Genomic DNA, 14569 nt, shown 5'->3' on the forward strand with positions numbered 1-14569 from the left:
TTAGAAACACGCACTGAGGATTTCAAGCTTGATGAGGTGCATACAATAAGAATACAGTATGGACAGCAAATAAAAGAACAGTATATTTGGTTCTCATCTCCATTTCTACATATGTATTCAATCAATGGAATAACTGACAGACTTCTCCACACTAAAGTATTATTTATTCCCTATCCCCTTGTTTTCTGACCAAGAAGAGAAAGTTCAATCTGTATAATTTAAACATATATATTATGCAAATTCCCTAAGTGTCTGTTTTAAAGAAATTGAAGGAAAAAGTTCACTGGAATGTGATACCTGAAAAATTTCAAGATACCTGAAAAATTCCTTTTAGAAAATCCATGAAAGACTATTCAGAACAGACAATATGACAAAGAAAAACATTCCTTTGAGAACTTTTCATTTCTTTTGTGAGATTCATGGAGTCTCAAAAATGCTGACACTGAAGAAAGGCCTGGAGTCTAGCCAAAGAGAAAAGTCTACAATGTTACTTCCAACACCCTCACAATTGGAGAATAGGCAGGAAACACTCAGCTGGGAAAAAATCCAGAGAAACTCATTTCTATCCTACCAAACATGGACATTCTGACCTAAACAAGCATTAAGAGACAGAAGGAGAGGAGGAAAGAAAACATAAAAGGCTTCTACTTACCAGAGTTGCAGGGCACTCCTCAGGCAGATAAAAGATAGAGCCTTATGGAGCAGCTCAGCCGTATCACACACAACAGTGTAAGCTTGGTGTTAGCGTCCAGCATGCGACTGTTTGTTTTTGCAAAAAAGAACCCCAAACAGGTCGTCCTCTTTTCCCTTTGTGCATTTGTGCTTAAACTCCAAAGGGTTAGTGAAACTTGTAAGCAAGGATGTCAGTTAATCAGAACAATACTTCACATGAAACACACAAACAGTACAGGAGACACATCATGCTCAATGTAGTGGTGCTCAGCAGCTTGTCTTTCTTTTTTTCTTTCTTTCCTTTTCCCCCCTTTTTTAACCTTTCAAAATGAGAACTGGATGTTCTCAGCAAGCAATTGTTAAAACTTTTCACATACTCCCTTATATGGTGAAGCAACAAGCCACTGGAAGTGGGCTACCTTAAATGGAGAATGTTATACTAGCACTTTGTTTTTGGAAATATACCATCAAATCATTGCTAGTTCTGTCTTATGGTCTTTACAACTCCTGTTGCACAAAATTTATATCCAAGGACCAGAATCAAGACATGCTTTGTCTGAATATCATTTTGAGCATCATCTGGACCAAATTTGACTATCACATGAGCTTAATTTTGGCCTGCCCCACATAAGTTGGCCATTGCTTCACAACATAGGAAATAAGCAGGCAAACACACATATATATCCCAGAGACACATGTATATATTATGATAAGTGTACACACACGCACAGGTATCCAGGAAGAACTTAGGACAACCAGCAGGAAATATGATGACTTTCATATGGTCCAGGAAATGAACATGGAGGGGAACTGGTAAAGATGCCACATGATGAGATGACTATGGGTGAGGGGAACCAGCGTCTTAGTCAGTGAAACTACTCTACTAGTTTGCTTTGGAACTTAAATTTCTCATTGCCTTAGTATGAAGGGAAGAGGTTCACAGGTTTTTCTTTCCAATATCCAGAACTCTTGGCTATCAACTTTCATGTGACAATGCCACAAGGGAGTATCTTACTGCCCTGTGATCATATACAATACAGAATTTATGTTCTCCTCAACTGCTGTCTGCCACAAAATGGCATAAGACAAAAAAGGTGAACAAGGTCTAAAGGGTCAGCTGTGTCTTCTAGTGCTTTTGACTGACCAACACATCATGGAACCCCAGTAAGGAAACACAAGACACATGGCTGCTAAGGTGAGGTTAAAAATTAAGTCACATTGGTCATGGAAAGCTAGTGATCATGACTCTGAATCAGCAAAGCTGCTTTCATACCATTCAAAAGGTATCCACCCAATATTTGGAGATGAAAACTAAAAGTACCTTTTGTTCTGTCTGGTGAGCCAACTGGCTCTGAAGCTGCTGAAGCTGATTTGCAGAACCATCACAAAGGTCATGGTAAGCCTGGTTTAGGGCATTCAATTGCTCAGATATTTGTTTCTTCTCTTTTTCTGAGAGCCTGGAAGATGAAGCATTAAAGTTTTTTTAGGGAAAAAAAAAAATCCCCAAACTCTGCTCCATTGCTTCAAAATTACTACTTCTTCATCTTGGATGGATGATCTTCTTCCATATTCATGGGAGACTCTGGCATTTCACTCAGTTTTTCTGTCTATCTCAGATCAAGTCATGGTTCTTGGTGATGTCAGTGCTATGTCCACCCCATGCTTGTAGTTCAAATGACCTCATCTCCACTTTAGCCCCACCTACAAACGTCAAATTTAGACCCTTCTATCATCTGAAATTATTCTGCTTCTGAAATCTTAGACTTCAATAATCCACTATATGATTATAACTCTACCTTCCAGTTTTATCTTTCTTTACTCCTTCTATACCTATTTTCTTTTTAAAATAAAATATTTAAACAGGCAGAAGAATATAACAAATTCTCATTTACCTGTTATCTAGCTACCCAGCTTTCACTTCACGATTTACTATTTTACATATGCGCTTTAGGCCCTTTTCTTTTTCTTTTTCTTTTTTTTTTTTTTGAGATGAAGTCTCACTCTGTCGCCCAGGTTGAAGTGCAGTGGTGCAATCTTGGCTTACTGCAACCTCCACTTCCTGGGTTCAAGTGATTCCCCTGCCTCAGCCTCCCGAGTAGCTGGGATTACAGGTGCCTGCCACCACACTGAGCTAATTTTTGTAATTTTAGTAGAGACAGGGTTTCACCATGTTGGCCAGGCTGGTCTCAAACTCCTGAACTCAGGTGATTCTCCTGCCTCAGCCTCCCAAATCACTGGGATTATAGGCACGAGCCACCGCACCTGGCGGCTTTAGACCCCCCCTTTTCTAAGAAATAAGACATTACAGATATAATTAAAGCCCACTGTATATTTGTCAACGAGTCCATTCCTTTCCCTTTCTTCCCAAAGGTAACCACCTCTTGAATCTGATGAATCCTGCAACTTTCTTTTTTCATTCCACATTATGTTCCTGAGAATGAACTCTGTTGATTCAAATGGGAACTATCATCAACTCATGGATATGTCCTAAGCCTTCCTTAACACCTCTATTTCCTCTTATTCTATCAGTCTTCTCTATTAAGTTTCTTTTCTTCAGAGGCCAGACCCCACAATCCACATTCTTAATCAGTTCCCTACCATTATCCTTGCACTCTCCACTGACTAACCTGATAAATGTCCAACCCCCAATCAATCAAACCATCAGTCTCTTCTGCTCCTACACTAAGGCTGCTAGGTAAATCCAGTTAGAGGAAAAAAAAAATTCCACAACCACATAGAGAGAGCCAACTGGTTTCCAATCTCAATTGGGCCACAATATTTCCTGACAATCCTCTTGTAAATTCCCAGCCAAGTTCTTCTTCCTTTCTCCTGGACACCATCCTTTCAACAAACCTTTCTGCCTATTTCAAAGAGAACATACAGACCACTGGGCACTAATTCTCCTACTTTCTGGCTTCAGTCCTAACAAATTTACCTCTATCCATACCTTTCTTAATCTCCTTTCCCTCATCTCCACCTCAGAAAAAAAGTGGCCTCAATTTCCTGTTTAAGGTTGTACTTTCTAATGATCAATGAGTTTCATCCTCTTGCATGTCCACTGGGACCTTTCTCTAATTATTTCCTTCCTTTTGTCCTTAGACTTACTCCAAAACATAGTTAATTCCATTGTAGCTTTTAAGAAAACAAAACCTTCTTGATCATATACTCCATTTTTAAATATTGATTCTATTACATTTTTCCTCTCCTATGTCCTGGCTTCTTCAAAGAGCAGTTCTGTTTCACCTTGCTTGCCTCCAATGTGCTCCTCACCATACTAAATCTGACCTCATGCCACAACTTGTCACCAGAGGCACCAGAGACTTCTAACTTGCCAAATGTACAGATATTATTCAACTTTTCTTGACTTCTGAACTTCTCTCCTTTTTGGAACTCTGTTCTTTCTTGGGTTCTGAGTTATCACTCATATTTTCCTTTTCCTTCTCTGAGGCTTCCTCAACAGGCTGAGAAGCCCCGAAAAACCCTTTGGAGTAATCTACCCTCATGCTTTCTAATACGCCGATAATTCAAATCTCTGTCACTTTATGTGATAATTTTTAAGTGTAACCAAACCCATAGATTCATTATCCTTAACATCTCTTGAATATTAGTCTCTTCATTTCCATTCCTCATCATTTCTTGCCTACATTATCAGAACAGCCTCTTAACAGGCCTCTCAGCCTCTATTCTCACTACATGTCCTTTCTTTATATAACTGTTCTAGCAACTTTTAAAAGCAAAACACAATCATGTTTAAAATCTCTTCCCCTAGCCAACAAATTAAATGCAAACTCTTCAGTATGAACTACAGGGTCCCCCATAATCTGACTCTTGCTGCCCTGAATTCTCCAGTCTGAAATCTCATTACAGCCATAAGTTTTAGCCTGATAGACCAGATGTGCCATGATCTCTCATTTAATACTCACTTATGACCATGCTTGGCCAAGAAGATCTGTGATGTTTTAATAGCTTCAGAGACTTGTTCTTTCTTTGTTGTCAGCTCTTCTGCCAGAACCTACATGGTAGAAATAAAGAGAAAAGGCTTCAAAACCCAAGAAATAACAGTCAGAATTTATTTAAAAAATTGTTTTAATCCTACAGAAAACATGCAGCTTAGGTCAAATTATCACCAACGAGCTACAGCTGATAAAAAGGTACAAGAACAAACAAGATGGCTTCTTAAATTTCTTTAAGTTAACATTTACTTAGGTAGCAATCACTTCTGGAATGGCCCACACGTGACTTCTACTATTCCACCTAATGCATTAACATGTATTATTCTACCCAGATAAACAGAGATGGACCTTCCTCTCACCTGCTGTTCCAAAATAGCTTTTTCAATGTCTGTTGATTCTTTGGTCTGGGATGAGGTAGCTTTTCCTTGTGTATTCCTCGCTAGAGTAGACACCCAGCCCAAAAGTTCTTTAACCTTCTCCACATGTTCTTGTTTCTCCTCTTCTACCACTTTCTAGAATAGGAAATAGAAAATCAATATTCTAGCAATGTCTTTTATTAGGTTGGCATGACTTCAGATTTTCTTAAATGAAGTCTTCCTAAAAACAGATACAAAAGTTACCTAAATAAGTAGGCTGTGAAAATAACCCCAAGTATAATTTAGCCAGGCTACAGTATTGCTCACAGGTGTTTGTGAGCTGAATTTGTTATACCTAGGTTTAATACCATTCTGAAAAATACAAACAAATATAATAGGCACTCAATAATTACTTAATGATTTTTTAAAAAATCTCTTCACATATAGCATCTTACTCATTTTCATAATTCTTAGGTTTACAGGTGGATCTGTAAGAAGAGAAGAGGCTGAAGCCTACTGAGATTATATTATGTAGGTATGGATATAAAGAAAGTCTTGCTAATTTAAAAAGCAAAAGATGGTATGGTTAATGTTTTAACAGTTTTTCTTTTATAAGAGAGACTGAATATGCAGAAACTTATTTTACAAAGACAGAAGATTTTTATAATTACAAAAAGATGACATGCTTATTACAATAAATTCAAACAAGTCTAAAACACACAATTATGTAATTTAATCTTATTTAATCTTTATTTTAATAAAGATTTAAATCTTATTTAAATCTTTAAATCTTTAAATCTTTAAATTAAAAAGATTTAAATCTTATTTAATCTTATTTCCACAGAGATTTGGTATAAATGCCTATAAACTTCTTTCTATGCCTTATTATGTCTTTGTAGTATACAAAGACATAATAGTTTTGTCTATTTAATAGTTTTGTCTATTTATTAGTTTTGTCTATAAAAACATGTAGTTTTGTTTTTAATGAAATCATAATTGTACATAGTATTCTAACTTCCTTGTCTCTCAAAAATTATATAACAATTTAATTGTATAATATATATTACATATATAACATATATAATTTTTTGCTGGTTTAAAAAAATTTTTTAATTTTTGTGGGTACATAGTTGGTGTATATATTTATGGGGTACATGGGATATTTTGGGCTTTTTTTTTGAGACAGCCTATTGCCCCGGATGGAGTGCAGTGGCACAATCATGGGTCACTACAGCCTCAATTTCCCAGGCCCAAGTGATCCTTCCACCTCAGCCTCCCAAGTAACTGGGACCACAGGCATGTGCCACCATGCCCAGATAATTTTGAAATATTTTTTGTAGAGAGGGGATTTCCCTATGTCACACAGACTGGACTCAAACTCCTAGGCTCAAGTGATCTTCCCACCTCAGCCTCCTGGGTACCAGAGACTACAGGCACACACCACCATGCTGGCTAAGCTGTTTTACTGCACTTTCAAGATAATATTGGACCCAATTGTCCTCACCTCCTCCTCCTCCAGACGCCGGAGTGCATCACTGATGTATTTCACGTGCTGAGTTGTTAAAGTCACCAATGCTGTGTAGCGAGTCCTTAAGTCCATGAACTGTGGTTCAAAAGAACAATTTAAATAAATCATCTGCCAGAAAATGAAATGTAAATAGTTGAAAATAAGAGGAAATGTTCATGGAGTCACATGTTCACCAGAAAAGTGAGCCCTAAATCAAAATATAAGGCCCAGGCAAATGAATCTTTCCTTAAGGGAAGGCAGTGGTGTATTTCCTTCCGCCACCCTCTCACCTCTTGAGTGATGGCATCTGAAGAGGAAAGCATGCGACGGCGCTTGCCAGGGGATTTCTGCTGCGATTCCACAAAGGCCTTGTATGTCATCAGTTGCAATTCATAGTCCTAGGAAAGGATGAATTTCACTACAGTTACTCAGGGTTTTATAATTCACATACATCATGTAATAAATCATAGCTTTTTATTGCTAGAAGCATTTTGGTGACCACTCAGGCTGGAGGTTAGCAAACTTTTCCTGTAAAAGGCCAGGCAGAAAATATCAGGCCATACTATATATGTGAAAGCAGCCATAGGCAATATATAGATGAAAGAGTGTGGTTGTTAGAATAAAACTTTACTTATGAACACTGAAAACTGAAGTTCATATAATTTTCACATCATAAAATATTATTCTTTTGATTTTCTTTTCAACCTTTTCTCATTGGCCATACAAAAACAGGTGTGGGGACAAGATTTGGCCTGTGGGTCATAGTTTGCTGACCCCTTAGTTGCAGTCTGACCAACCCTTTCATCTCATCTGTGGGGAAAGTGAAACCCAGAGATGGGATGTGAATTTCCCTAATTAACTAAGTGGGTAAGTAACAGAGTCAAGATTAGAATCTTAGTTTTCTAATCCCTAAACCAGTGTTGTCATTTTACCATATTATTCTGCCACTTCCTCTGCAACCCTGCAAGTTCTGCCCTAGTCTACTTGCTTCTTCTCTCACATGAAGTAGCCTTATGAGTGCAGTAGCCTCTTATGTACTTTCACTGCTTCTAGTCTCATCTCAATCTATTCTCTATTGTTCCACCAGAATACTTTTTCTAAAACCCAAAGATGACCACATCATTCTTCTCCTTAAAAAGCTTTCAGTGATCTAGAATAGAGCTTTTCAAACACCAACATGCATATAAATTATATGGGGATCTTATTAAAATGCACAATCTGATTCAGCAGGTCTGAGATTCTACATTTCTAATAAGCTCCCAGGCGATACTGATGCTACTGGTTCAAAGATAACACTTTGAGAAGCAAGAATAGAAGACAAAGCCAAAACAATGAAACAAGGCCTGTCATGGGTTGGCCCCAATCTCACCTCTCATTTTCCATAGTCACTGTTCCTTATTATGCCTTCTAGCTATACCAGAATACTCTCTATTTCCTCTATAATCAAGTATTTTCATTCTTCTCTGCCTGGGATTATGCAGTTCCTTTGCCTAAAACGTCCTTCTGCTGTCTACTTAAAAAAACTCTGATACAAGGAAAACAAGGAATGAATTTGTAAAGGAATCCATGAAAAATAGTAGTAGCAACATTAAAATAATTATAATCAAAGCAATTGCTACCACTTGCTGAGTGCACTTTAAGTTTGAGGCATGGTCCTATGTATATATTATCTCATTTAATCTTTGCAATCACTCAGTGAGGTATTATTGTTCTCATTTTATAGATATAGTAACAGAAACATATGCTAAGTGCATACTCAAAGTAAGCCTGGAAAATGGTGAAGAGTTTGAACTCAACTCTTTCTTACAGTGAGTGTTCTGTTATTAACTAAAGGAATGCCTTCATTCAAAAGTATTTGTTAAGCATCTTCTATGTACTTGCCATTGTTTTGAGTGCTATACACACATACTGAGAAACAAGTCAGGAAAAACTTTGCTCCCTTGGAACTTATATTCTAGTAAGAGTCACAGAATAAACAAATAAATATACAATAATCTCAAGTTATTTTTTTCTTTTTTTTGGAGACAGAGTTGCCCAAGTTGGAGTGCAGTGACACAATCATGGCTCAATAGCCTCAATGTCCCAGGCTCAAGTGATCCTCCCACCTCAGCCTCTTGAGGAGCTGGGACTACAGGTGCACACCACTACACCCAGCTAATTTAAAAAATTTTTTGTAATGATGGGATCTTGATGTGTTGCCCAGGCTGGTCTCAAACTTCTGGAATCAAGAACCCTCTTGCCTTGGCCTCCTAAAGTGCTGGGATTACAGGTATAAGCCACCACACCTGGTCTCAAGTTATTTTTCTTTAAAGATGTTCTAAGAGAAATAGGGGAGAGCTAAATTATTCACGGCCTTACAAACCATGTAAGGATTTAGAATTTTATTATGACTTTTATTGACATGATCTTATTTACCATATTTTATCTATTCTAAGGTACACATTTTCTCCACATTTTAGTCTTTCAAATTGGAATATATCTTAGAATCAATGGCATGTTACATAATTGGCAGAGTTTCTTCTTTTTTCCTCTTTTTGGCATGTAGAAAATTATAGTGTAGCTTGTAATCAATGGAGTCTAAGATTCAGTGACATGCAATATGTTCTAAAAAGGCGATTTTGGCTACTGTGTGGGAAAATAGCCTGTGGGGGCCAGAGCAGAAGCAAGAGACCAGCTCAGAGGGTACTGTAGTAGTCTTCAGTACAAGATTCTTCACTGGAATGTGAACTAGGGAAATATAGGGGGAGATAATGACAGGTAGTCAGATTTGGGACATGCCTGAAGACAGAGCCAACGGAGAATATAAAGCTTAAGGCAAAGACGAGAGTTTAGGATGACTCCTGGGTTTTTTGCCTCAGCAACTACAAAAAAATGGCAATACTATTTCCGAGATAGGAAAGACAAGTAAGAAGCATATTTAAGAATAAAACTCAAACATTCTGTTTTTGCCATGTTAAGTTTAAATGGCCTACGTCATGCAAATGGAGATTCCTCAAATGGCAGCCAACATCTACTACTTCTCCAAGCAACCCCAAACATAGGGTTGCAGGAAATATATATCTGCTTAACTGAAGGATCAGGCCAGCTTCTAGCATAAGAACTCTGCTTAATTTGTCCAGAAATAGAACCTACAGTGAAGATGTAGGTTTTCCTGAGCTGGTGATGATTCATGTTCTTTTTGGGATGTGGTAAAGTTACCTTTACAATAGTAGAGTACTGCTGGGAAAATTTTTGACATTGATCCAGTTTTGTCTGATTTCTCTCAATTTCTGCAAATAGAGCCTAGGAAGCAAAATATCACAACATTATCATTGCCATTACCACCATTGAAACAGCTGAATATTTACTATGTTCTAAAGCAGTAGTTTTCAAACCTTAGCTGCATCAGAATTGCTGGAAAGAGTGGTTAAAACACATACCGTGAGGCCTCACCTCCAGAGTTTCTGGTTCAGTGGGTTTGGGTTCACAAATTTGTACTTTTTTGTCTTTTTAATCTTTTGTAGAGACAAGTTCTCACTTTCTTAACCAGGCTGGTCTCAAACTCCTTTCCTCAAGTGATCCCCCTGCCTCAGCCTCCCACAGTGCTGCAATTACAGGAAGGAGCCACTGTGCTGGATCCAAGAACCTGCATTCCTAACACGTCCCCAGGTGATACGGATGCTGCTAGTCTGGGGTCCACACTTTGAGAACTACTATTCTAAGTATTTTATATGTATCACTTCAGTTAATCCTAGCAACAATAATCTCATAAGGTTAAATAAATAACAAACTATGTCCATTTTATTGATAAGGAAGTAGAACACTGCGAGGCTAAATAACTTCCTCAAAGGCTTATAGCAGATAAGTGAGCCAGGATTGGAATCCAGGCAATACAACTCCAGATCTCATACTTTTTTTGAGATGGAGTCTCACTCTGTTGCCCAGGCTAGAGTGCAGCGGCATGATCTCAGCTCACTGCAAGCTCCGCCTCCTGGGTTCACGCCATTCTCCTGCCTCAGTCTCCTGAGTAGCTGGGACTACAGAACCACACCCGGCTAATTTTTTGTATTTTTAGTAGAGATGGGGTTTCACCGTGTTAGTCAGGATGGTCTCTATCTCCTGACCCTGTGATCCGCCCACTTTGGCCTCCCAAAGTGCTGGGATTACAGGTGTGAGCCACCGCGCCCGGCCTCATACTCTTAACCATAATGCTAAACAAAACAAAACAAAATGCCAACAACAAAAATGCTTAAAATGAATCATTTAAAAAAAAAAAAAAATCATTTTCATCTACTTAGAATTTTCCCTTGGTTTTCAAAACCCCATATCTAATCCTAGTAAAATAAAATGTAATCTAAAGAAACAAAATAAAGACAATTTTAATCTGTCCATCTAGTGGTTTCAAGACAGTTACAGAAACTCAGAACTGAAGGTACCTGAAAGGTTCTCTAGTCTAAATGCAAAGCCAGTATCTTGGGACCATCCTGTTCAAACCACGCTAAGAAAAGGGAACTTGGAATATCTTCCATTTGGAGGAAGCTTTAATTGCTAGTACATCATTTTCTTTTATGATAAACAAAATTTAAATTTCTAACTCTTCCCTCCAGAGCTAATACCACACTCACTGTCTGCTGGCTGAGCTGCTCCGAAAGCACTCTGCTATCCTCTGCCTGGCCTGGCTTCATCATTTCCTGCTGGGCAGTGGTTTCCTCAATCCACTTGATGAGAGTTCCATGGCAGGCTCGGTAATCTCCCAGAACTTCCTGGATACTTTCTAGTTCAGATTGGCTAGAAGAACAAAGGGAAACTGCTATCAGATACCTTGGTACATATACAGTAAGGTAAATGAGGTAATTCCCTCTTTAACCCATGTGTCCAGTTGGGCTTGACCACAAATGATCCATCTTTATCTTTGGGGAACAGCGATGTAAGGCTGAGTGAGACCTATGCATGTATCAGCACCCTATGGTCGAAAAAGTGAGTAGAACCAGTCGTGACCTGCTAGCCCTGGATGCTGCCTTGTGGTCTAGCATCCCACAATAATCCTTGTCAAGTTTTTCACCTACGTTGCCAAGAATTACCGGGGTGACCAATAAGGTAGTATTGGCTGTACAGTTCTATTCCCTGATGACAGAGTATCTGTCAGTATAGCACAGCTATGATTTGTGAATCACTATAATTTCTCAGGGCAGAGAGGGGAGAGAAGTGAAAAATAGTCATTATTTCCTGTTACTTCCTGGTTAGACTTCTCTTAGTCTAACCAGCTTTGTGATAATACTCCAATTAGAATGAAAACTTACATGAGCTGTTAAGCTCCTCTCCCTACAAATTTCCCTAACCAGCTTAGCCTCCAAAAGGTGCAGTTTCTATCCTTCCTATTTATATCTGTCATTAGAAGCAGGACCTCTAGTAACAGAGATGAAAAGTTACTGAATTAGCAAATGAGATGAAAGCAAGAAATTCTGTAAAGCTCCATCATGAAAAAATGGCTCATATTTGGATACAAAGCTAATAAAACAAGAACTAGAGTATAGGTTTTGTCCTTGAGAAGTGACCTTTCAAGTCTACATTCCAGTAAGCCACTGACATCAACGTCTTAACTAGAAAAGACCTGGGACACAGGAGAGGCATTACATCTGCTTTGGGATTGCGGGTCTCACTTTTCTATCACTTATCTTGTCCAGAATTTATGTGGTTTTTAAATTTCCACCTCTCCCTATACATTTCTACCTTTAAATATAAACGTACAGATATAACTCTGTTTTTGTTTAAAACCTAGTCCCTGAACTCTGATAGGAGAAAAAGGTGGGGCCACCACTCACCGAATCTCGAGTTGGGCAATGACTCGGTGCCAACGCTCCTGCAGCTGGGAGCCTTTTTCCTGATAGCGCTCCAAATCCAGGTTTCGCTCTGGCGTCAGACGACTCATCTGCTCTGCCACTGCCTTGGCCTTGTCAATTTCCTCATCCAGGACTGAAAACACTGAATTCTTGTCCTTCACATCACTAAACCAGTGCTATGGAAACATAAGTACAGAAACAGGCTGTATATTTTCCGTGCTAAAAAGGAGTCAGTCTAAGGCAGGAAACAAGGACACGGTCTACAGCTAATTCCACATTGTATCTGTGATTGTGCCCTGGAACGTTTGTGGCAGGACTGCCTCCACATGTCATGGTCTCTGCTTTCCTGATACACACTGGGATGTCAAGGACAGACAGTACTCTATAGAGAAATGTGCATAGTACTTGTGTTTGAAACCTGGCTTCCCCACTTATAACATATGAAACCAAGATAAGTCATTTAGCCAGACTAAGTTTTGGTTTTCTCATCTGTAAATGGAAATAAAAATCTCTTCTTGTCCACCTCACAGAGTGACTTGTGAGAATCAAATTAGATAACAGCTAAGTGATTTATAAACTTAGGGCACAACCATTGACTGTATCCAATTAAGCCATGATTTTATTCAGGTGAAAAGGGAAAAAATAAATCGAAAAACATAGTCCTTTCTCTTGCCTTTCTAGCTAGACATACTTCTCAGTCCCTTCTTCTTTGAATACATATTAAAATATGTTTAATATGGCATTCTGCCTTATTCAAATGCTAATTTAAATCAGTGTCATGCCATCCAAAACTGCATTTCTCTGCTAACCCAAAGCGACGAATATGTTAAGTCGGCCTCCTAAGAAACTCAGAGCAACTCACCCGTAATGTCGACCGATGGGCCTCCAGAGCTGAGAGATCTGCCAGTACTGCTTCTTCTTGACTCAGCTTAATCTCATAACCTTTGACCAAGAGTTCGGCATCCTGTATGCTACGTACTATAACATCAACTGTCTTTAACCTATGGGGACAAATACACATTCCTTCATTAACACATGAATTTTAGGAGCCAGGGTTATGTACCTGGAGTGCTATAGAGAGGTTCATAAAACAAAATGACCAAAATCAATGCCACCATTTTTAGATATTGACAGGGTTTTCTGAAAACAAGTAAACATGGTTTTTATGCTGCCAATTTAAGCCAATTCAAAATAAAGTTCTAAGTGGCACTGGAACATGCATACACGTGGTGGACTCATGGAGGAAAGGCATGAAGCCAGAAACCCATTTTACACTATGAAGAGTTTAAGATGTGCTACTCTTCAAAGTCATGGGTAGAGATGGGTGGGAAAAGGGAAGACCTGCAAAGTCTAATACCTAGTTCAACTAAAAACTTTTCGTTTTATTCTTTAGTTTCTCTTCCTTTCTCTTCATTCCATTAAGTATTATTTTCAGAAATATTTAATCAAACAGAAGTGAAGTAAATCATAGTCGTAACATTGCAAATTAATTCCCCATCCATATCACTGGCACTTCTACACTGCAGTCCAAATGAACCTACTTAATGTTACCAGGAACTAAAGCCAAGACCTCTCATTATCAGTACATGCTCTTCAGGATCTATAATCTCTCTCCATTATTCATGAAACACTCTAAGCCTTTCTCTTTCTTATCCCAATGGAAAATATTGCCCTTGGGCCCAAAACCTCAGCTCACTCACTTATTCAGATATACAGTAGAGAGACCATAGACATGGTCCATCTTCTCCACCAGAAGATTCAGTTCTGAGCGCAGAGTTGGGACACTTGAACTAGATGGAGACTGATGGAGAAAGCTGTCACATTTCATAGAAACTGCATCCAAGTCTGACCTCAGTTGCTGTAAATCCTCCTGGGTGTGCTGCCAGGAACAAGACACACATAAAGAGGGAGAGAGAATTGAACAAAAAAGGTAGAAAGAAGTCCTTATTTGTAATAGCTAAATATTGGAAACCACCTAAATGCCCATATACAGGAGGCTGGTTGAATAAACTATGAAACAGCCATATGATGGGGAATTATTCAGCTGTAAATGAAATGAGAAAGATTTCTGGGAATTAAGTGGTTTTAGCATATATTTTTAAGTAGAAGAAGCAAAGTCAACAGTATAGTATGTTATATTTTGTATATAAAAGAAGGGAAAATGAGAAAATATATGTATATATGTTTATGCAAACGGACAGACAGAAAGGATAGCCAGAAACTAATGAGATGAAAAGAATGGAATTGAAAGGATCAAATGAA

General features: G+C 38.4%; 1 protein-coding gene across 37 annotated transcripts in view; it reads right to left on the reverse strand.

The window, feature by feature from the left end:
- The window catches only part of LOC101867430 (microtubule actin crosslinking factor 1), a 386272-nt gene that overhangs the window by 160799 nt on the left and 210904 nt on the right, over positions 1–14569 (reverse strand). For 36 of the 37 annotated variants that reach the window (XM_074011478.1, XM_065533991.1, XM_074011506.1 and 33 more), the window contains 10 exons: positions 14008–14186; positions 13170–13308; positions 12290–12483; positions 11093–11255; positions 9687–9770; positions 6779–6886; positions 6486–6584; positions 4985–5137; positions 4596–4684; positions 1994–2129 (listed from right to left, as the gene is read on the reverse strand). In XM_074011478.1, coding sequence (XP_073867579.1) covers positions 1994–2129; positions 4596–4684; positions 4985–5137; positions 6486–6584; positions 6779–6886; positions 9687–9770; positions 11093–11255; positions 12290–12483; positions 13170–13308; positions 14008–14186 — 1344 coding nt within the window. Of the gene's footprint in view, positions 1–652; positions 725–1993; positions 2130–4595; positions 4685–4984; positions 5138–6485; positions 6585–6778; positions 6887–9686; positions 9771–11092; positions 11256–12289; positions 12484–13169; positions 13309–14007; positions 14187–14569 lie in introns of those variants that run through there. The other variant, XM_074011519.1, reaches the window with a different exon arrangement.

Source organism: Macaca fascicularis, chromosome 1, assembly GCF_037993035.2.
Source record: "Macaca fascicularis isolate 582-1 chromosome 1, T2T-MFA8v1.1".
Taxonomy (NCBI): Eukaryota; Metazoa; Chordata; class Mammalia; order Primates; family Cercopithecidae; genus Macaca; species Macaca fascicularis.